This window comes from Ochotona princeps, chromosome 4, assembly GCF_030435755.1.
Source record: "Ochotona princeps isolate mOchPri1 chromosome 4, mOchPri1.hap1, whole genome shotgun sequence".
In the NCBI taxonomy this organism is placed as follows: Eukaryota; Metazoa; Chordata; class Mammalia; order Lagomorpha; family Ochotonidae; genus Ochotona; species Ochotona princeps.
The window spans coordinates 13,419,320-13,442,461 of record NC_080835.1 but is presented as its reverse complement, the minus strand read 5'-3'; the positions used below and the strand labels follow the sequence as shown (position 1 = coordinate 13,442,461).

Here is a 23,142-nt window from a genome sequence, read left to right as displayed (position 1 = left end):
TATTTTTGCATGAATAGAATGTTTTAGAATATTTATTTGGATTTTCAGAGTAACTTGACAGATACTGAAAGAATGTCCATGTGTAAAATGTGCTTCTATCATATATCACTAGAAATACAAATGGTTGATTTAAAAGCGTTCAGATTAAGAAAGTAATAATTTTAATGACATTTTAAGGTTAACAGTTTGAAAAAGAGATGTTAAAATGTCCTGTGTTCTTTACTATTTCAGATGGTTTACATTTCCCATGAGTATTCTGCACTCAGCTAGACTACATGGAAATTCATAACAATGTCACAGAATTCATTTTCATGGGACTGTGGGGAAATAGGTACATAGAGCTACTGCTCTTCTTCTTCTTCCTGCTTTGCTACCTGGCAGTCTTGATGGGGAACTTCATCATCCTGCTCACCATCACCTGCAGCCACCTCATTGAACAGCCCATGTACTACTTTCTGTGCCACCTCTCCCTCATGGATGTCTGCTACACCTCCACTGTGGTTCCACGGCTAATCAGGGACTTAGCTGCAGCAAGAAAAAATATTTCCTATGGCGCGTGTATGATACAGCTCTTCACTGTCCATTTTTTGGGAGGTGTTGAAATCTTCATCTTGGTGTGTATGGCATTAGACCGCTATGTGGCCATTGTCAAGCCCTTGCACTACATGGTCATCATGAACCGGAAGAATTGCAACCTGCTGATTGCCATGGCTTGGCTTCTGGGGTTTTGGCACTCCATTGCTCTCCTGCTCATGGTACTCAGCTTACCTTTCTGTGGTCCCAATCAGATAAATCATTACTTCTGTGATGTGAAACCTCTACTGAAACTGGTCTGCAAAGATATCCATGTGGTTAGTATCTTAGTGATTGCTAATCAAGGGATGGCGGTAGTTTCAATTTTTCTTGTTTTGGTATCTTCTTATATTCTCATTTTATACAACCTTAGGGCAAGGTCCTCTGCTGGGCGTCGCAAAGCCTTGTCAACCTGTAGCTCTCACATAATGGTTGTAGTTTTGTTTTTTGTGCCTTGCATCTATATCTATGTACTACCTGCAGGAAGTGAGAATAAGGACAAGGAAATGTCTGTGTTTTACACTGTGATTGCTCCCATGCTAAACCCTCTCATCTACACCTTGAGAAATATGGAGATGAAACTTGCCATGCGAAAGACATGGTCTCAATTGTCACATTCAGAATCACAGTAAATCACTAGGCATTCACTGTGTTTTCAATTCTACCTCTTGGTATGTCATCACTTGGAGTTTATATAGAAGCATTATGCATTTTTTCCATTTTTAAAGATTTTTTTTTACTTTTATTGGAAAGGTGGATATACAGAGAGGAGGAGAGACAGAGAGGAAGATCTTCCATCCAATGGTTCACTCCCCAAGAGGTCGCTTGGCTGGAACTGAACCAATCTGAAGCCAGGAGCCAGGAGCCAGGAGCTTCTTCCAGGTCTCCCATGCGGATGCAGGGTCCCAAGGTCCTCTAGTGCTTTCCCAGGCCACAAGCAGGGAGCTGGATGGGAAGCGGGACCACTGAGATTAGAACCGCACCCACATGGGATCCCATCACATTGAAGTCGAGGACTTTAACTGCTACGCTATCATGCTGGACCACATTATGCATTTTCTATGGGAGTTGGAGTAAATTGTCACTCATGTGAAGTGAATGTAAGATGCAAATGTTCGTGTTTTTCTCATTTCAATTTGCAGTTAACACAGTTCAACTATTTGCAAATATGACAATGCAGACTGAATGTATTCAATAAATGTTCTTCTAAAATATATCTTTGATATTGTCAATCTCTCTTCCCTTGTAACCCATGCTCCATAAACAAACAACTTGCTCTAGTGTTTCACTAGTAAGACTACTATAATGTCCCCAGACATTATATATTTATGTAAGCCTGCTATTCACGTGGTCAGTGTTCTCCCTAGGATTTGGTTTGTAATCTTTAACACAGTGAATAATGTACCATCCTTGCAAAAATTTTGTTAAGTAAAAGCATAAACAATTAGAAAAACATTTTGCTCCATTAATGACATCATGAAAAATTATAGAGTGAGTGCATCAACAGTCACTGGTCAGGTTGGAGTGACCCTCCACCCCTAAAGAGGAACCAGGTCCTGGGAACTGAACCCCATGAAAAGTAGAACCAGTTTCTAAGAAGTTAAGTGAGAACTCTAACTGTAGAATGGCTAATCTTGGCTCTGGCCTGCTGATTGCAGCTTCTGTACCCTTGCTTGGTTGCTTGCTTGCCTGTCAGCATAAAGTCTCCCAGGGTGTGAGTCATAGTTGCTTTAAAAGCTCACTGCCCTGATAACTTGGGGCTATCTCCTTCAGAACTGTTTTGGGTGGGGGCATTTGCTAGCTCTCTAATGAATATTCTCCATTCGGCAATTTGGCTTTGGTGATTTTTTTTTATACAATGTGATCCCTAACACATACAGAAATATAAAACCAAAAGTGAGTAATTAGAAATTACTAAAAATAACTGTACTCCTACAAATCAGAAGACCCCCAGGAAATGGAAAGCTTCCTGGACTCCCATTACCTCCCAAAACATAGTCACAAAGCAATAGATCACCTGAAGAAACCTATACCTGAGGCAAAGATCGAATCACTGATTAAAACTCTTCCAACAAAGAAAAGCCCGGTGCCAGACAGTTTCACTGTTGAATTTTGCTAAATATTCCAAGCAGAGCTGATCGCAATCCTATACAAACTCTTAAAAACAATAGAAAATGAAGCAACCCTTCCAAACTCATTGCATGAAGCCAACATCACCTTAATACCAAAACCAGATAGAGAATTAACAGAGAAGAAAAATTATAGACCAATATCCCTGATGAACACAGATGCTAGTATCAACAAAATCCTAACCAACAGAATAAAATTACATCAAACCGATCATTCATCTGGACCAAGTATGATTCATCCCAGGCATGCAGGGATGGTTCAATATGTGTAAATCCATAAATATAATACAACACATCCAATAGTGAAGAACAAAAATCGTATTATAATCTCAATAGATGCACAGAAAGCTTTTGATGAATGCCATCACCACTTTATGCTAAAAACTCTAAATAAGATAGGCAACGAAGAAACAATCCACAACATAATCAAAGTGATATATGAAAAACCCAATGCCAGCATCCTATTGAATGGGAAAAAAAATTTGAAGCCTTCCCACTGAGATCTGGAATTAGACAAGGATGTCCACTATCACCACTGCTATTCAACATAGTACTGAAAGTACTCACAAAAACTATAAGACAAGAAAAAGAAATCAAAAGAATTCAAATGGGAAACAAGGAAATCAAGTTATCACTATTCGCAGATGACATGATCCTATACGTAGGAGAACTAAGAAACTAAATAAAAAGACTGCTAGAACTTACATGAGAGTTTGGTAGAGTGGCAGAGTACAAAATAAATGAACTAAAAAATCAACAACCCTAATGCATGCAAATAGCCCCAAGGTGGAAAAAGAACTAACCAGTAATGTACTGTTGAAAATAACAGAGCAGAAAATGAAATACCTGGGAATAAACTAAAGATGCAGAAGACCCCTATGAAGGAAACTATAAAACACTAAAAAATGTAGAAGACTTAAAAAGTGAAGAAAAATGCCATGTTCCATGATGGGCAAAATCAATATCATCAAAATGTCCATATTACCAAAAGCAATATATACATTCAATGTGATCCCAATCAAATTACCAAGAACATTGTTCATGGAGCTGAAGAAAGTGATACAAGGGTTCATCTACAAACACAAAAATCCACGAAGAACCAGAACCATCCTAAAGAATAGGAATCTAGCTGGGGGGATCACAATCCCAGACCTTTGGACATATTGTAGGTCGGTGGTTATTAAAACAGCCTGGTACTGGCACAAAGACAGAGAAGAAGATCGATGGAGTGGATTAGAAGAAGCAGAAGGAAACCCACACAGGTACAGCCAAATAGTCTTTGACAAGAAAACAGATGGCAACCCAGGGAAAAAGGAAAGTCTCTTAAACAAATGCTGTTGGGACAATTGGTTGATAGCCTGCAGAAATAAAAAGCTAGACCGATACCTTTCACCATACACAAAGATCAAACCTAAATGCATAAAAGACCTAAATCTACATCCAGAAAAAAGTTGGAAACACTGCAAGATTTAGGTGTAGGTTCTAGCTTCCTAACAAAATTATCTAAACCAAAAGCAATAAAGAATCAAATAAGCAAATGGAACTACATCAAACTATGAAGCTTCTGCCTAGCAAAGGAAACAATCAATGAAGTAAAAAAGAAACCTACAGAATGAGAGAAATTCTTTGCACACTACACAGGAGACAAGGGGCCAATCTCCAGAATATACAAAGATCCCCAGAACAACCAAAACAACAAAAACAAACAAACCAGTCAAGAAATGGGCACAAGAAATGGGCAGACATTTCACAAAGGAACAAATCCAAATGGCTAACAGACATGAAAAAATGCTCAAGTTCTCTGGTAATAAGGGAAATAAAAAAAATCATTGAGGTACCACCTAATGCCAGTAAGAATGGCTCACATATGGAAAACCAGCAACAACACTTGCTGGAGAGGGTGCATGGAACCCTACTCCACTGCTGGTGGTATTGTAGGCTCGTGCAGCCTCTATGGAAATCAGTAGGCAGAATACTCAGACTACTGAAAAGCTGCATACTGTATGACCCAGCCAGCAATAGCACCTCTCGGAATATATCAAAAACACCTGTTACATAAGAAAGCCGCATGCTCCCCTATGTTCATAGCAGCACAATCAATGATTGTAAAAACGTGGAAGCAACTAAAATGCCCATCAATAGAAGACAGGATAAAGAATCTATGGTTCATCTACTCTATGGAATACTACTCAGCTCTTAAAACAATAACAACAACAACAAAAAGCATTTCTTCGTGGCAAAATGGACCCAACAGGAAACTATAATGCTAAGAGAAATGAGCCAATCTCAAAGGTCAAATTTCATATGCTTGCCTTAATATAAGATAAAAACAATGTCAAATCTAAAAATAGTACCTGTAAATTATATATTATTGCACCTTCAAACTGACTGTACCACCCATAAGATATTGTGATGTAACCTATGAATTAATAATCAATGAGAGATGAATTGCATATAACACTTTTACAACTTGCCTGTTAACACTTAATTTTTAAAATTGGCCTCAAGGAGACATTAATACTACTGTTCATAAACATTTTTCTACATCCTCTTAAAGGACTTTGCAAGTTCCTGAGTAGATAAAATAACTAAATGATTAGTACCCTGAAACATTAACAACCCATTGAAAGACTATGTTTTTGCCTCTAGAATTTTCTGATGGATCCTCAGAAAAACTTTAGGTTTTGCTATGGCTCCTCTGACCTCAGGTGATGTGTATTTGGATGATTGTATATTTTGACAACTATTCATGTGATTTTTAAATAAGCAACATTTTATTTACATATTCTAATGTCAGAACTAGAGATTGAGGGGAAAAAACCCTGGAGATAGAGCTAGAGTCTTGAAATCAAGACAAAGAGAGATGTCCTCAGTCACCTCGTTTACTCCCCAGACGTGAGTCCAGCATTGGCCAGCACTAACTAGGCTCAAGACAGAAGCAGGAGCCTCATGCAGGTCTTCTACATGCTTACAGGGGCCCAAATACTTCATTTGCGCCCACTGTTGCATCCAGCCATTGGCAGGGAGCTGGATATAAAGTGGAACAGGTCGGAAACAAGCTGGAGACCCCACAGAATGCCACATGCTTTGAATATATATTTAAAAATATATTGGCTGTATTACATAGTTTTGCATAATTTTGCAATTCTATCAATAAGGTAGAAAATTCTCAATTTTCTTTTTTTTAATTGATTACATTGCATTATGTGACACAGTTTTATAGGCACTGGGATTCCCCCAACCCCTCCCCAAACCCTCCCCCCATGGTGGATTCCTCCACTTTGTTGCATAACCATAGTTCAAATTCACTTGAGATTCTTTCATTGCAAGCATATACCAAGCATAAAGTCCAACATCTTACTGACCAGATAAGTTCAACGACTTGTTGGGGAGACCTTCTCCGGTCTGAAGGTAGAGCCGGCCGAGTATCATCCGAATCAATTAAAAGCCCCAACATAACATCAGCAACAATTTATAATGTGATGGAGTTAATTGACATAGTATTGAGTAACCAATATGTTAAAAAAATGCAAGTTCTTAACCACATCCTGTGACTACTTCATTGACATTTCAATTTTAGTTTATATACAACTGGGTTCTATACATCTTAAAATGGCTATAGATTACTGTTCAGCTGTCTTGTGTCTATTTTCATTCTAATATTTAGCATTTTATAGAATTGAAGCATAATTTTGCTGAACCTGGCTGTTTTTTGGGTAGTCTAGACTGGCTTATAACTCTAACAAAACATATATCAACAGTTGAGGTGCAGAGCAGTTTTAGGAGGGGTGTGCAGAGAAATCTTCAATACCCTAGTCAGGAGTAACTAATCTTTGTGTCCCACCTAGTAAGGTATAAGTGAATCCACCCTGACCATTTCCTGTCTGATTCCAAGCTTTCCTTGTTGTTCTCTGTCTATTTATTCTAGATTTTTTGTTTGTTTGATTATTTGTTTTGAGGGGTGTCTGGAGTGATCCTGATGGTCATTGCGAGAGAGGGTGGGGACCCCAAGTTGGAACCAAGCGAGGACCAGAGAGAGCTCCCCTCCAGTCCCGAAGGAAGTTTAATGTTCTTCTGTTTCTGCAGACTGCTCAGGGCTCCTGACTGTTGTTCTGATGCTCTTGGATCCTGCGAGGAAGGATTTGGACCTCTTACATCCCATGTGGTAGATCCAAGCGGGAGTGGATGACCTCAGATTTCTTGGCCTCCAAAGGCACTCCAATCCCCAGTGGTCTCCTTGGCAGTTGGGATGCAGTCCTTGGTGCTCATACTGATAGTCCTTGGTGAGAATGCGTGAGTCTTCAGGGTTGGGATACAAGACTCCTGTCCCCCTGCTCCACTCTGGGGTCCCCCCCGCTCTGCGCATATGACCTCCTGTTAAGAGGTTGTCAGGATTGCTCTTGATTCCCCCTATACGTCTTTGTAGTTTAACTATTGTCTAATGCTGATTCGTGTCAACATTTATTATTTTCCAGGTCTTTCATCTAATATTATACACATGAAACAGAAAAGAAATATTTACTGGTAATATAATTGTAATATGATTATAGACTATTATTATAACAATGTTAATTTAAAACTTTTCAGTACAATGTGAATTGCCTGCATTTTTTGGTGTACAATGCAGTATTTCAAAGATGTAAACAAAACAACTACCAAGAAAGGCAAATGCATTTTACATTTAGTATCTTCATGTTTGTTTCAAGCTTGTTAGTTCTTCATTTGCGGTTCTTTATATGGTGGATAATACATTATTGTGAACTACTATCATTCCATGTTACAATGGAAATCTGAAAGTCATTTTCTCTTTTTGATTGTAGTTCAGAATAGCCTTTCTTTTGCCAAATCCTTTCAACCTTTTTTTTTCAACTTTATCTCTGATATTGTTTACATATTTGACAAGGATGCGTACCTATCAAGACAATTGATTAGGATGTGGTCAAAAATGCATTATATATAGTATGGGCCTAGCACTGCAGCCTAGTGGGTATAAGTCCTCACCTTGCATGTGTTGAGATCCCATATGGGTGCCAGTTTGTGTCCCAGTGGCCCTGATTCCCATACAGCTCCCTGCTTGTGGCCTGGGAAAGCAGCCACAGTCGAGGATGGCCCAAAGCCTTGGGACCCTGTACTCATGTGGGAGAACTGGAAGAAGTTTCTGGCTCCTGGCTTCAGATCGGCTCAGCTATGGCTGTTGTGCTAACTTGGGGAGTGAATCAGTGGACAGACATTCCTCTCTGTCCTTTCTCCTATCTATATATCTGACTTTCTAATAAAAAAAATAAATTCTTAAAACACACACACACACACAAAGTGTGAAGTGAAGCTAATGGAGAAAGAATCACAAAAGCATTCCCAGCAATTTAACTTTTTTTCTTTCTTTCTAAAATGTATTCCTAACAGGAAGTAAGCTATATTATGTTATGTATCCTAACATAATTTTGATATGTAACCCCACTTGGATCATATTCTGCTATGAACAATATATATAACCTGTTGCAATTAGTTCTACTAACACTCCTATTTTGTCCTTTCAAGGTGACATAAAAATAAAACCAAGAAAACCACAATCAGTTAAAAATAGTAGACAATTAGATTTATATTACAGCATTATTCCTGTTTCAGCTAGTACTCCGTAAATGGCTGTAACTATAAACACAAAATAGTCAATATAGTTGATAAAACTCAAATGGGCATAATTAAATATTGAGTAATTATTTAATGTCTCCATGAATATGGTAATGATTCTATGTTGATGAAGCTAATATTAATATTTTTGTGATATACTCTGCATACTGATCCAATTGAACAATTAGGAAGCATATTTATGTTCCACAATAAACTTCTAATGATTTCAAATTTTGAGGAAATTATTATAGTAAAAGAGAAAGAGAGAAATAGCCAGGATATCTTATCAATGGTGTCATTTTATGGAAATCTTGAATTTCATGTGCAATAAACTGAATAGATAAGCAAAAGACACAAGTCCCAAACAACATTTCTATGGCCACATAAACAAAATTGGATAATTTTAAACTACAGATTCAATTGTTTCAGCAACATGTCATGGGAGTTTTTCCCTCAGGTATCCTTTAGGCTTTTTAATTCACAGAAATCCAAGCAATGAACCTTGAAAGATTGTTCTGGATTAAGATTCAGGGGTGTGACAGGTGCATTTCGCTGCTTTTTGCTATTTCATGCTGTTGTGCCAGAATAGTAGAGGGAATCATCCTGGAGCACAACACTGACATTTGAAAAATGCTATATATAAGGATATTAAAGTGGGAATACCATTTTACTTGGGAATTTGAGTAACTTTTAAAATTTTATGTTTGCCAATTCCATCTTTAAAGCATAAATACTTATGGAATACTTTTGTTGGTGTTTATTTTCAGTTGAGGGTGTTGAAAAGTATCTGGATGTCAATTAAGAACAAGTTAATATAAAGGAAAAGATTTTATAACTTCAATTTTTGTTTTTGAGATATTATAGATTGTGAGGCATTGAACCATATGGATACGATTTAGCTGTAGATCTCTCCCTTGTCATTTGCAGTATATGCTATTTTATAGGTCACATATTTGTTAAGCAGCATATTAAATACTTTACATTTCATTACATCTGATGAAAGCTAAATGAGCTAGTGAATGCAAAATGTTTAGTTTCATGCAATGTGTTTTTAAGCTCTTGGAAAACCGGTTTTTTGTTAATGTATGCTATCGGAATATTTTTGCTTTAAATATAACAAATAATTAAGAGACTATGGCTTTCAGTTTTAATTTTTTTGTGTAGTATACCTGTGACAGTCAAAGAGATGGAAATAAATAGAATTTTCCCTGTCGGGGTTTTCTATGTAATTCATCAGAAGAGCCAGACATTGTCCTTAAATGCTTTTCTGTTTTCACTCTACCAAGGTTCAGCTGAAGCACCAATGAAACAATTCCTCAGAGTGGGCTTTTGCAAATAATTTTGGTTTTGAATGGGAGACTTTTGGGATCATGTCTAAATGTATGATGGATTGTTCAATGTGCTTGCACTCGCAGAATCTCCAGCACAATTTGAACCCATAACAATGGTACCAACATGTGTTTCTCTTTCTATATGTGAACTTGCTTTTCTAATTCATCATCTTGTGACAAAGCAAAAACACAGCGCAGGGACCTTATGTTCAGATGACCTAAAATGCTTTCTTCAATTCCTACTCTCTTTGAATTTTGCATAGGTGTGCAATGGGAAGTCACCGAAACCCTTATTACCTGGTGTCTCAGATGCAATTAAGTATTGACACTTTTTCAGTCATAGAGATTAATTAATACTAGCTGTATGAAATGAGAGTTATGAAGTGGAGATTTTTAGGCGAGTTGTATGCAGAAAAACAAAGGAAATGACTTTGCAAATGTTGCATAGCAAAGCACAAGTCAAAGAGCATAATTCTTTTTCAGTTGTGGAACACAGCTGAAATTTCTTTTGTTGTGTGGAGCATGCAATCTGGCATCAGATATGAAACATAAGAATCTTTTATGATCTGAAGGTTTTTGTGTAATGCACTAACCATATTTGCATTTTTCCTGCATTTATTCATGTGTAACATGGGATTTATAAGACATGTTTGGCATTTATGTGTGATACATATGCTGTCTGGTATAAATCATTCATTTATTAAATATCGTTAGAATTAGTCAGGCTGTTCTTAAAATAATTTCAAATTAAGAAGTAATAACTATTTATGACCTGCATCACTATCTCAAATTACAATGCCCCAAAAAGTTTTTAAAAAGTGATATTAAATATGTACTGCATTCTCCACTAGTTCAGATGGATTGAAGTTCCCATGAGTATTCTTCATGCAGCTAGACTACATGGAAATTCATAACAATGTCACAGAATTCATTTTCATGGGACTGTGGGGAAATAGGTACATAGAGCTACTGCTCTTCTTCTTCTTCCTGCTTTGCTACCTGGCGGTCTTGATGGGGAACTTCATCATCCTGCTCACCATCACCTGCAGCCACCTCATTGAACAGCCCATGTACTACTTTCTGTGCCACCTCTCCCTCATGGATGTCTGCTACACCTCCACTGTGGTTCCACGGCTAATCAGGGATTTAGCTGCAGCAAGAAAGAACATTTCCTATGCGAAGTGCATGACACAACTCTTTACTCTCCACCTGCTAGCCGGTGTTGAAATCTTCATCTTGGTGTGTATGGCATTAGACCGCTATGTGGCCATTGTCAAGCCCTTGCACTACATGGTCATCATGAACCGGAAGAGGTGCCACATGCTGATTGCCATGGCTTGGCTTCTGGGGTTTTGGCACTCCATTGCTCTCCTGCTCATGGTACTCAGCTTACCTTTCTGTGGTCCCAATCAAATAAATCATTACTTCTGTGATGTGAAACCTCTACTGAAACTGGTCTGCAAAGATATCCATGTGGTTAGTATCTTAGTGATTGCTAATCAAGGGATGGTGGTAGTTTCAACTTTTCTTGTTATGGTATCTTATATTCTCATTTTATACAACCTCAGGACAAGGTCCTCTGCTGGGCGTCGCAAAGCCTTGTCAACCTGTAGCTCTCACATAATGGTTGTAGTTTTGTTTTTTGTGCCTTGCATCTATATCTATGTACTACCTGCAGGAAGTGAGAATAAGGACAAGGAAGTGTCTGTGTTTTACACTGTGATTGTTCCCATGCTAAACCCTCTCATCTACACCTTGAGAAATACAGAGATGAAACTTGCCTTGCGGAAGGTGTGGTCTCTATTGTCACATTCAGAATTTAAATAAATCATGAAGTATTCAGATTAGTTTTTTCCACATCCCTTGGTAAGCCATCATTGGAGAGTTTACATAGAAGCATTTTGCATTTTCTTTGGGAGTCGGAGTAAATTGTCACTCATGTAAAATGAATCTGAGAGACAAGGTGGTATATTTGTATCATTCACACTGCAACCTGCAATTTACACATTTCAAATCTTCACAATTGTGATCTTGCAGATTTCAAGGGTGCAAGAAATGGCTTTCTTACATATATCTTTGTCCTTGTCAATCTTCCTTCCCCTATAACCCGCACTTCAGAAACAAGCAAGTTACAAACAAACAAAACCCCGAAGAACACATAACTACCAGCCCATGACTGGATTTCTCTTTAAGTAAAACACACAGGCATTTTATTCCTAAATCTGTAGTCTCTCAACACTAGTCAAATTCCAGCTTGCTTATCACAGAATTTACTCTTCTTTTTTTTTTAAAGATTTATTCATTTTTATTACAGCCAGATATACTCAGAGGAGGAGAGACAGAGAGGAAGATCTTCCATCCGATGTTTCACTCCCCAAGTGAGCCGCAATGGGCCGATGTGCACCGATCCGAAGCCAGGAACCAGAAAACTCTTCCAGGTCTCCCACGCGGGTACAGGGTCCCAATGCGTTGGGCCGTCCTCAACTGCTTTCCCAGGCCACAAGCAGGGAGCTGGATGGGAAGTGGAGCTGCCGGGATTAGAACCGGCGCCCATATGGGATCCAGGCGCGTTCAAGGCGAGGACTTTAGCCGCTAGGCCACGCCGCCGGGCCCAGAATTTACTCTTCTACAAGATTTTATGGTGCCATGCTAATAGAGTATGGATTCATAGAGCCATGGTGATAAGCTGGGTTTTTAAATTCTTTATCTTATTGTCTTGATTATTGGTTTATGTATGTGCATCTTCATTATAAAATATCTGAGCTGAAATTACACTTACTAAATATACAACGTTACTTCTGCTGTCAACCTGAAGCTTCTGTGTTCATGCGGAGTAACAAAACTCCTGCTGGGTCTCACTCCTCTTTGCATGCTTTTCTCTGTGGTTCTGTTCCGTGGCTGCTTTCATCCACTACGTTAGAGCTCTACTCCCCTCCTGCTCGTCATTGTTCCGTCTTCTCTATATGCAATGATCTAGTCATTATGCTTCGGGTTGTTCTCTTGGATATACTTCAGTCTGTTGATTTTTACCTTATCCAGTGTGATCTCAAGCTGAAGAGATAAAGGCACATTGTTGTGCTTCTTTCGGCGTTGCTATGTTGACATGCATCTGTGCATTTACGGCATCCCAAAGACTCCCAAGCACTATGAAAAGATCCTTTGATTTGGTTTTTCAAACTGAGCATGCATGCTATGCATTTATTTTTCTTTTCTTCATTCTTTTAGTTAACTTGATCCAAAGTGACAAAACTATATTCTACCAAATTTAATCAGTAGCATTTTCTTTTGATTTGACTACATGTGCTGTGTTAACATATTCAGATTTCCCCTTATATTACAACTATGTACACATTAGCAATGAAAATTAATGTGGAAATGCTAACAATTTAATAAGCATCTCATGTGTCTATCAAGGCAGGAATAGAATCAGATTCCCTGCTCCCCATAATGTTTTTGCGAATTTATTACTACATTAACCTAGATACTAATAATCCAATTATCCTTTATCTCAATTATCCTTTATGTCTTATAAGTCAGATAATTAAGATGAAATATATTTTGTTTTCCATATATCAAATAATTTTTCCCTGCTAGGCATTTATTGTATTAAAATTTTTTTCCTAGAAGTTCCTTTTTGGAGTTATGTCTGTTCCATAGATGAGATGCAGAAAAAAAAGTTTTTAATACTAAGAGCTATTTTGCTAATAATTAAATTTCAGACATTTTTCAGAATTAACTAATCTTTTTTTCTATTCCCTAATAGCCATGCAATCTCTGAAATAATGAGGGGTGATGGAAATTTTGGTTCACTTTGAAGGCAATAACATTTGTCTACTTACCTATTTGTAATTTGTGTGATTTTCTTAAATTATTTTTCCCCTATGAATAAAACTACTCACAGAGACCCTGATGTCTCTTTTAAAATGAAGAAATGTGGTTGTTGCACCTCTACATGTGTGTGCCAGAGTGTGTCCATGTATGGACAGTTGAAAAATGTTATTTATAATACCAAGAACCTTACAAAATATTGAATGAGCTGTATGTCACAATAAAATTAAGACAGTAAAAGTGTAAAAATTGTAATGTAAGAATTTTTACAAATAAAAAATTTTCTGTTTATGGACAACCACAATCAATGTAATTAAGAAATGGACTCTCCACAAACTCATTTATAGCTTCAGATTATTCAAACTAAGCTACCAAGAGGTGCTTGCTATTAGATTTTTTTCAAACAGATTTTAACATTTCTGTGCAAACATCAAGGTCCTAGATTAGCTCTTAAAACTTTATAAATGAACAAACTTAGAGCATTCATGCTGCTTTATCCCAAAGGTATACTAGAAGATTTCATAAAGATATAAAATTTAAAATGCAATGTATCAATTTATTGCCTGAAGGAACCTTCACATATGAAGCCAACAAATATTAAATGAGAAATATATAAATGAACTGAATCAGTAGGCAGAAAATAATGTTGTAGGGAAAACGGTAACCATGAGAATGTATTCTTGGTGATTAAAATGTATGTAGTTTTTTAATAAGAGGTCATTATTCTTTTTACAAGCTACAACAGAAAAGTTTCACATTCATTGTCAAATCCAACTGTGTTCTACTAACAGAGGTGAAAAGGTACAGGCTTGAACTTTAAAGGAAAATGCTACAATTTTTAAATTTAGTATAATCAGACTTCTCAGGTGGCAAACAAACAGTAATCAGAGCTTGAGACCAGGGTTCAGTTTAAAGCAAAAGTAATAGTTTTACTCCATGTATAACAAAACTAGTATACATTTCAGAAATTTCAGAACTTGGCTATTTTTACTATTTAACTTCTGGGGAACTGATTCCACTCATCATGGATCTCAGTTCTCAGGACCTGGTTCCTCCTTAGGGGAGGACGGTCACTCCAATCTGACTTGTTGGATGCACTCCATCTATGATTTTTCATGTCACATTCCCCATTGATTTTTACTTGGAGTGTCATATCAGAAACTTTTTGTCCTGATGATTAATGTATTGAAAGTGGATTCTGAGAACTGTGAGTTTTACCACCTGGGCATAATCAGGCATATATTTAGTTATAACACATGGACCAAAAGTATTCCTAAAAATATGAGGTTTAGAGGGCCAGCCAAGGCTGAGAGGAGAGTAGTTAGCCAGTGTCACCAGAACAGACCCTTATACCAGTTTTCTCTATTATTCTTTAATCTATTTCTTTCATTAAGATGATTTCTGATCACTCCCAAATGATTAGCATATAAGCAGCAAGTTTCTCCTGAAGCCATTCATAGATCTCTTTGTTTTATAAATAATAGATCCAATCCTCATCTATTCTCAGTCCTATTGAGATTGGAACTAAGATAGGGACTCTCTTCTTCTGAAGGGTTAACTCTGGGTGTTTCACTCTTCCTTCAGCTGAATAATTAATAAACCTGGGGTATTACATGGACAAGAACGCAACACAGTGTAGGTGTTCAAGAGTTCAGTCTTTGCAATGTAAGGAGTAATTCCTACAGCACATGCAAACCAAGTGTGTCTTCATTTGTCCCATGAATGGTTAGGGTTGACAGACTCATGAGTGTTACGTAGTTTTTTTGAAAAGCCTTATCTTTATAGGGTCTTCTGTGGCCTTCACAGCCAATTTTTCCAGCATTGAGCCCAGGGAGACCTTGCTTTGAGGTGGTGGATTCAGTGATGTTTTCCTGCAACTCTCACCACAGTGGGAGTGGTCAGAATTAAAGGCAGGGGTCCAGTTCAGTGTGGCTTGATGATGGCAGCTTAATGTTTGTTAATCCACACCAAGAACCCAGGCTGAAGTTCACCAGAATTGGAGTCAAATGCTAGATTTGCTGGGCCTAGGTTTGTCACCTTTACCAGACCATGAGACCGCCATAGGATAATTTGTAGAGCCTGTAATGACTTAAAGAAAGAAATCATTATTTAACTCAGCCAATCCTTCATTCCCCAACAAGAGGACTAAATGCAGTGGCATCCTGAACATGATCTCATGCAGGGTGAAGCCTTGTACATAAGGGACACAACAGGATGGCAGGAAGGCAAAGGGAGGGAGACTCACCCAATTTATGCCAGTCTCTAACTTTAATTTAGTTGAAGTTTCCTTTAAAGCCCTATTTATCCTTTTTGTCCTGAATTCTGAGGTCTGCATGTGCAATGTAACTTAAAATTAATATTTAAGACACTTGCTGATAATTGTTTGATTTGGGTGATGAAAGCTGAGCCACTCTCAGACCTCATGGTTAGAGGAAGACCAAACCAGGAGACAATTTCTTTGCTACTAACTGAATTGTTTCTGTTTTGGTGGGAAATGCCTCTTCTCAGCCAGAGGTGTCTATTATCACAAGGAGGTACTGGTAGAATTTTTCCAGTAGAATTTCAGTGAAATAATTCTGCCTATGTTCTCGTAGAGTGCTTCCTCAGAACTCTCTTCCTGGAATTGACTCACATTGTGGTCCTGGGTTTACCTAGCCAAAATGTAACATCAAGATGCTTGTGGATCACTGTGATCTGGTGCAGTGATGTAGCAGTGACTCTGCAGCAACACCGACATCTTGGTGCTGCCCAGTTGGTACTGTGATGCAACTGTTCAACTAGCCCTTGTCCCAATGTCTCTGGGAATTTAAATTTTCCATCAGGGATGCTCATTCATCCTTTGGAGTTAGTCTCTGCCGTAAGAGTTCTGAGGGTTTTTTTTTTTTAAGATTTATTTAATTTTATTAGAAATTCAGTTTCAGAAAGGAGGAGAAACAGAGAAGATCATCCGATGAATCACTCCCCAAGTGGCTGCAATGGCTGGTGCTGAGCCAATCTGAAGCTAGAGCATCTTCCTGGTCTCCCACATTGGTGTAGTGTCTCAAGGCTTTGGGCTATCCTTAACTGCTTTGCCAGGCCACAAACAGGGAACTAGATGGGCAGCAGGGTCACTGGGACATGAACCGATGCCCATGTGGGATCCTAGCTATTGCAAGGTAAGGATTTTGGCCACTAACCTACTGCACCAGGGCCCAACTATGAGTTCTTTTGAAACCCATTTGTTTATTTGAATACTGGGGAATCTGCAGCATTGTTCATTCCAGTAGGACTAGGATCATCCAAAGGGGTCCCACTGGTTTTTGTGTGGCTTCTTTCACTGCCTGGTCAGCAAAAGTATTTCCTCTAGTATCAGGGGAGTCAATGGTCACCATTCTAGGCAATCACAGAGCCTCCAACAAAACTAGTATCTCAGGGACATTTTTCATTTTTCTCTCCAGAGGTTAAGAATCCCCTTTCCTGACAAAGGCCCTCATGGACATGGGCAATGGCAAAGGCATATGTACAGTCAATGTAGATGTTGACCATTTTGTCTTTGCCGCATCTCACGGCCTGGGTCAGGGCAATTAATTGAGGCTTCTGGGTAGGTGTCCCATGTCCTACTACCTGGGCCCATAGGACTCAATCTTGTGAGACTACTTCTGTTGTTACACACCTGATCTCATAGATGAATTGCTCCCCGTCCATAAGCAGGATTTTTGGGTTAGGCCATCTCTGTCAAGTCAGACCTGAGATTTGTCAGAGAATTCAGAATATCTTATCAATCATGTCTTAGCTAGATGAAAGTGATTTCAAGGGCACTCAAGCATCACAAGGAAGGAATGAGTGATAATTCTCTTCCCCAGATTGGTTATTCTTGTCTTTGTCTAAATGTAGGACTTTTGAACTATCTCCACCAATTCAGATAACAATTTTCCCCCAAACCCTTTTAACACTGAACTTCTTGAGCAAATGGCCCAGGGGAGGATCAGCTGGAAGAGATGATGTGCATTGTTCTATTTTGATGACAAAAGAAAAACAGGCAAAACAGAAAAATGAAATATAGACACTGGATAGATTTTGACACACACACACTCACACACACACATACACATACACCCCCAAAAGTCTATTAACTACTGTTGACAAATAACCAGAACTAGAATTGAGATGACATTCATGTATTAACTGTGGTTGCAGAACCCCTGGCTGCAGCCAGCCTTCTGAAAACACTGATGAGTTGACTCCAGACAAATGAAATTGGCAGGACTGATTTCCACTCACTGATAAATTTCCCAGACAACTCCAAGTCTGATTTCAGAATTTGGTGAGTTCCAAAGTCCTCCTGTGGATGCTGGTCTCAGCCCAGGGCTGAAGAACATTTCTCATTGGCCACTCACTAGGCTGGATCCTGTGTGTCTCTGGTTGGGCAGAGAGCCAGGGGTCACCAAACACCCTGAAGGGGAATATCTCAGTGGGCTATCCAGTTGTTTATGGGGCACACTATATAAAAAAAAAGCCACCGGGCCCGGCGGCGTGGCCTAGCGGCTAAAAGTCCTCGCCTTGAAAGCCCCGGGATCCCATGTGGGCGCCGGTTCTAATCCTGGCAGCTCCACTTCCCATCCAGCTCCATGCTTGTGGCCTGGAAAAGCAGTCGAGGATGGCCCAAAGCTTTGGGACACTGCACCCATGTGGGAGACCCGGAAGAAGTTCCTGGTTCCCGGCATCGGATCGGCGCGCATTGGCCGTTGGGGCTCGCTTGGGGAGTGAAACATCGGACGGAGGATCTTCCTCTCTGTCTCTCCTCCTCTCTGTATATCTGGCTGTAATAAAATGAATAAATCTTAAAAAAAACCCACCAAAGCCAAATTGCCGAATGGAGAATATTCATTAGACAGCTGGCAACTGCCCCCACCCAAAACAGTTCTGAAGGAGATAGCCCCAAGTTATCAGGGCAGTGAGCTTTTAAAGCCACTATGACTCACACCCTGGGAAACTTTATGCTGAAAAGCAAGCAAGCGAGCAAGGGTACAGAAGCTACAATCAGCAGGCCAGAGACAAGATTAGCCACTCTATAGTTAGAGTTCCCACTTAACTTCTTAGAAACTGGTTCTACTTTTCACGAGGCTCAGTTCCCAGGATCTGGTTCCTCTTTAGGGGTGGAGGGTCACTCCAACCTGACCAGTTACTGTTGATGCACTCACTCTATAATTTTTCATGATGTCATTAATGGAGCAAAATATTTTTCTATTTTTTATGCATTTAATAACAAAATTTTTGCAAGGGTGGTACATTATTCACTGTGTTAAAGATTACAAACCAAATTCTAGGGAGAACACTGACCAGGTGAATAGCAGGCTTACCTAAATATATAATTTCTGGGGACACTATATATTGTGTTGCCAATGAAAAACTAGATAAAACTGAGCAAATGATAGTTTTGTCTTATTTGTATTGGTTTTTGTGTAGTCTTCTTTTCAATCAAGTTACGTTTGACCCATGCTCAAAGTTTTCAAGGTCTCCATAACATCTGTTCATATATGAACACACTCTGGTATACACATATAGAGGCATACATATATGGATATTAGTTAATTTTAAAAAATCCATACAAACATTGAGGAAGAAACTAATTAGAGAAAATCACACAAAACTAAAAATAGGTGAGTAAGCAGAAATTATTTCCCTTGGAGAGCAAAAATCTTTGCCTTGGATGCACTAGAATCCCATATTAGTCCCAGTTCATATCCCATCTGCCCAATTTTCCATAGAGCTTCTTTTTGTGGCCAAAAAAATTGGGACCCTGCACCCAAATGGGAAACCTGAAAGCAGCTCCTGGTTCTTGGCATTGGATCAGCTCTGCTTTGGCCATCGCAGCCACTAGGGAGAGAGCCACCATGTTAAGATCTTTGTCTCCCCTTCTCTCTGTAAATATGCCTTTCTAAAAAATCAGTAAATCCTAAAAAGAAAAGAAAGAAGTAAAGAAAAATCTCCCAAATTCCAGAGAGCAAATGGCTATGAGGAAATAGTGGGAAAAACTGGTTATCTAGATCTAAAAAAGGTCTGAAAGTTAAAATATTCACAAAGTAGTTCTTGGCACTAAAACCAAAATTATGGATTTTTTTTTCTGGATTTTACCTATGGAACAGACATATCTCAAAAAATGAATTGTAGAAGTTAATCAGTCATTTTTATTCAATAAATATATGCCTAACAGAGAAAATGATTTAAACATGGAAATCCAAATAGATTCCATTCTAATTATTTGATTTACAAGACACAAAGATCAAATATAACTGGATTATAAGTATCTGTTTATTACAACAAGAAATAACAACAACAAAAAAATACCACGGGGAACAGGGAATCTGGTGGATTTTATTTCATTCATCTTAGACAGCATACTAAATTGTTAGCATTTATCGCATGCCTTTCTGTTGTGAACATGTACATACTTTTGATATATGGAAATATTTTGTATGTTAGAACAGAAAGTATTATGGATTAATTAAATCTGGTGGAATTAAATTGCATTAGTTTGGATCAAGTCAACAAAAAGAATGATAAAAGAAAAATAAAAACAGCATGCATTCTGAACTTGGAAAACAAATCATAACAAGGAACATTAGTGTATGGCATGGGTGTATTAGGAATATCATCAACTGGCAGGTGAATATCAATATAGCAATGGTGAAGGAACCACAAAATGTCCTTTTTCTCTTCTGTTGGTGAATCGCATTGGATAAGGTAAACATCAGTGGATTGAAGAACATTCGAGAGAACAACTCGGAATGATAACGAAAAGATTATTCCATACAAAGACAGAGAAGTTAAAGAGCTTCAGTCTAATGTGATAGGACGAAAGCACCCCAGAAAAGAGAGGCAGACAGGGAAGTGTGCAAAGAGGCGTAACACCCAGCGTGAGTTTAGCTACTCTACGTGAACATAGAAGCTGCAGGGGTTAGTAGAAGCAATTTTATATATTTGGTAACTGTAATATTAGCCAACATCACAGATATTTTATAATGAAGATGCACAAATATAAAGCCAAGAACCAAGTCAAAAAGACAAAAATCAAAAGTCAGATCATCGTTCAGGGCTCCTTGACTGCAGAGCCTGTAAGAGTGACACCATAAAACCTTGTAGAATAAAATCTGAGTTAAGCAAGTCAGGTTTGAACAGGTTTGAGAGATTGCACATTTGCAATTGAGAAGCCTGTGTTTTACTCCAAAAAATATGAAGTTCATGGGGTGTTTTGTTGTTTTAGTTTTTTGTTTGCTTGCTGGTTTGTTTTGGAGTGTAAGTTATCGGGAAAGGGAGATTGACAAGATCAAAGGTATATTTTAGAAGGACATTTATTGCACACTTGAAATCTTCAAGATCACAATTGTGAAGATTTGAACTGTGTAAATTGCAGGATGCAATGAGAATAATACGAATATATTAAATTGCCTCTTAGATTCATTTTACATGAGTGACAATTTACTCCAACTCCCAAAGAAAATGCATAATGCTTCTATGCATATTGTCCAATGATGACTTACCAAGAAAGGTGGAATTAGAAGCAGAGTGAATGCCTAGTGATTTACTGTGATTCTGAATGTGACAATCGAGACCATACCTTCCGCATGGCAAGTTTCATCTCCGTATTTCTCAGGGTGTAGATGAGAGGGTTTAGCATGGGGGCAATCACAGTGTAAAACACAGACACTTCCTTGTCCTTGTTCTCACTTCCTGCAGGTAGTACATAGATGTAGATGCAAGGCACAAAACACAAAACTACAACCATTATGTGAGAGCTACAGGTTGACAAGGCTTTGCGACGCCCAGCAGAGGACCTTGTCCTGAGGTTGTATAAAATGAGAATATAAGAAGATACCAAAACAAGAAAAATTGCAACTACCACCATCCCTGAATTAGCAATCACTAAGATACTAACCACATGGATATCTTTGCAGACCAGTTTCAGTAGAGGTTTCACGTCACAGAAGTAATGATTTATCTGATTGGGACCACAGAAAGGTAAGCTGAGTACCATAAGTAGGAGAGCAATGGAGTGCCAAAACCCCAGAAGCCAAGCCATGACAATCAGCAGGTTGCAATTCTTCCGGTTCATGATGACCATGTAGTGCAAGGGCTTGACAATGGCCACATAGCGGTCTAATGCCATACACACCAAGATGAAGATTTCAACACCGGCTAGCAGGTGGAGAGTAAAGAGCTGTGTCATACACTCACCATAGGAAATGTTCTTTCTTACTGCAGCTAAGTCCCTGATTAGCCGTGGAACCACAGTGGAGGTGTAGCCGACATCCATGAGGGAGAGGTGGCACAGAAAGTAGTACATGGGCTGTTCAATGAGGTGGCTGCAGGTGATGGTGAGCAGGATGATGAAGTTCCCCATCAAGACCGCCAGGTAGCAAAGCAGGAAGAAGAAGAAGAGCAGTAGCTCTGTGTGCCTGTTTCCCCACAGTCCCATGAAAATGAATTCTGTGACATTGTTATGATTTTCCATGAAGTCTAGCTGCATGCAGAATACTCATGGGAACTTTAATCCATCTGAACTAGTAAAGAGCACAGGACATTTTAATATCTCTTTTTCAAACTGTTAACCTTAAAATGTCATTAAAATTATTAGTTTCTTAATCTAGTGATATTCCTAATGATATTTAATAGAAGCACATTTTACACATGGACATTCTTTCAGTCTCTGTCAAGTTACTTTGAAAATCCAAATAATCGCTTCTCGGCCTTTTGGCTAAGATCAAGTGAAAATCCAAATAAGTATTCTAAAACATTCTATTCATGGAAAAAATTACAAATATTAATGATTTACTATACAAAATTATCAAGCTGGCAGGAGATGTAATCCCATATCTGATGCCGGATTTCATGCTTCTAAGTGCTGTTACATCATCCATACACCAAATGGAATCCAAGCTTATGTCTTAAGTGAAAACAGATATACTCTTTCTTTATGCTGTCATTTACTGCATACACATATGCAGAACCCTTCCACTTCTTTCACGTTCATATAAAATCTGTGTAAATATCCACTTCACTGTTCTAGTGGAATTAATATTTGCAATTGAAAAAAATTCAAATCTTGATCACGGCTGAGAAATCAGGTAATAAGAGATTCTGTCATTTCTCATTGCTCATGCATGCAAAAATGACATGGAGAGATGCTGGAAAGGAGCAATTGGAGAGAGCATTTTTGGCCATCTGTACCTGGGAATGTGATTTGTTACTATGTAAATGTCTGACCTTTGAAGTGATTATTTTAAAGGAAAAGTGTGGGGTTACACTAACACATTGGAATCCTCAGAGTGGTTGTCACCTTGTGCTGCGCTGCTGAGAGAACTAATGTGACTCAGGAAGGATCCGGTGTTCAGTCGCACTGAGAACTGTGCAGCTCTTCTGGGGCACTGCATCTGGGAGCAGAGGGTGAACACAAGGATCTCCCCACAATTCATGGACAATGTAATGGGAAGATATGTCCATTTTCGTGCAAATACTTGTTGCAATACAAGTTTTAAAGGTTTTCCATGCCCATTGATGAAAACATTTTTGAACTTCTTGGAAGCATGAATTTCAACATTCTATGCATTGAAATAAAGTAATATTTGCCTTTTGCACACGTTTTTGATTCACAACCAGTGTTTACATCCCTGCTG

The 23,142-nt window shown here is 38.5% G+C and overlaps 3 protein-coding genes and 1 pseudogene across 3 annotated transcripts; 3 read left to right on the top strand and 1 right to left on the bottom strand.

Moving 5' to 3' along the window:
- Positions 1 to 275: 275 nt before the first annotated feature.
- On the top strand, positions 276 to 1,205 carry LOC131479977 (olfactory receptor 4P4-like). Its single transcript, XM_058662262.1, has one exon. The coding sequence runs from the start codon at positions 276 to 278 to the stop codon at positions 1,203 to 1,205; it is 930 nt and encodes a 309-aa protein (XP_058518245.1).
- Positions 1,206 to 10,561: 9,356 nt separating this feature from the next.
- Positions 10,562 to 11,488, top strand: LOC101518466 (olfactory receptor 4P4-like). Its single transcript, XM_058662261.1, has one exon. It carries the CDS (start codon positions 10,562 to 10,564, stop codon positions 11,486 to 11,488), a length of 927 nt encoding a protein of 308 aa, XP_058518244.1.
- A 9,562-nt stretch (positions 11,489 to 21,050) lies between these two features.
- On the bottom strand, positions 21,051 to 21,980 carry LOC101518222 (olfactory receptor 4P4-like). The gene has a single exon (XM_058662260.1). The coding sequence runs from the start codon at positions 21,978 to 21,980 to the stop codon at positions 21,051 to 21,053; it is 930 nt and encodes a 309-aa protein (XP_058518243.1).
- A 223-nt stretch (positions 21,981 to 22,203) lies between these two features.
- LOC131480249 (U2 spliceosomal RNA) lies at positions 22,204 to 22,359 on the top strand (annotated as a pseudogene).
- Positions 22,360 to 23,142: the final 783 nt, after the last annotated feature.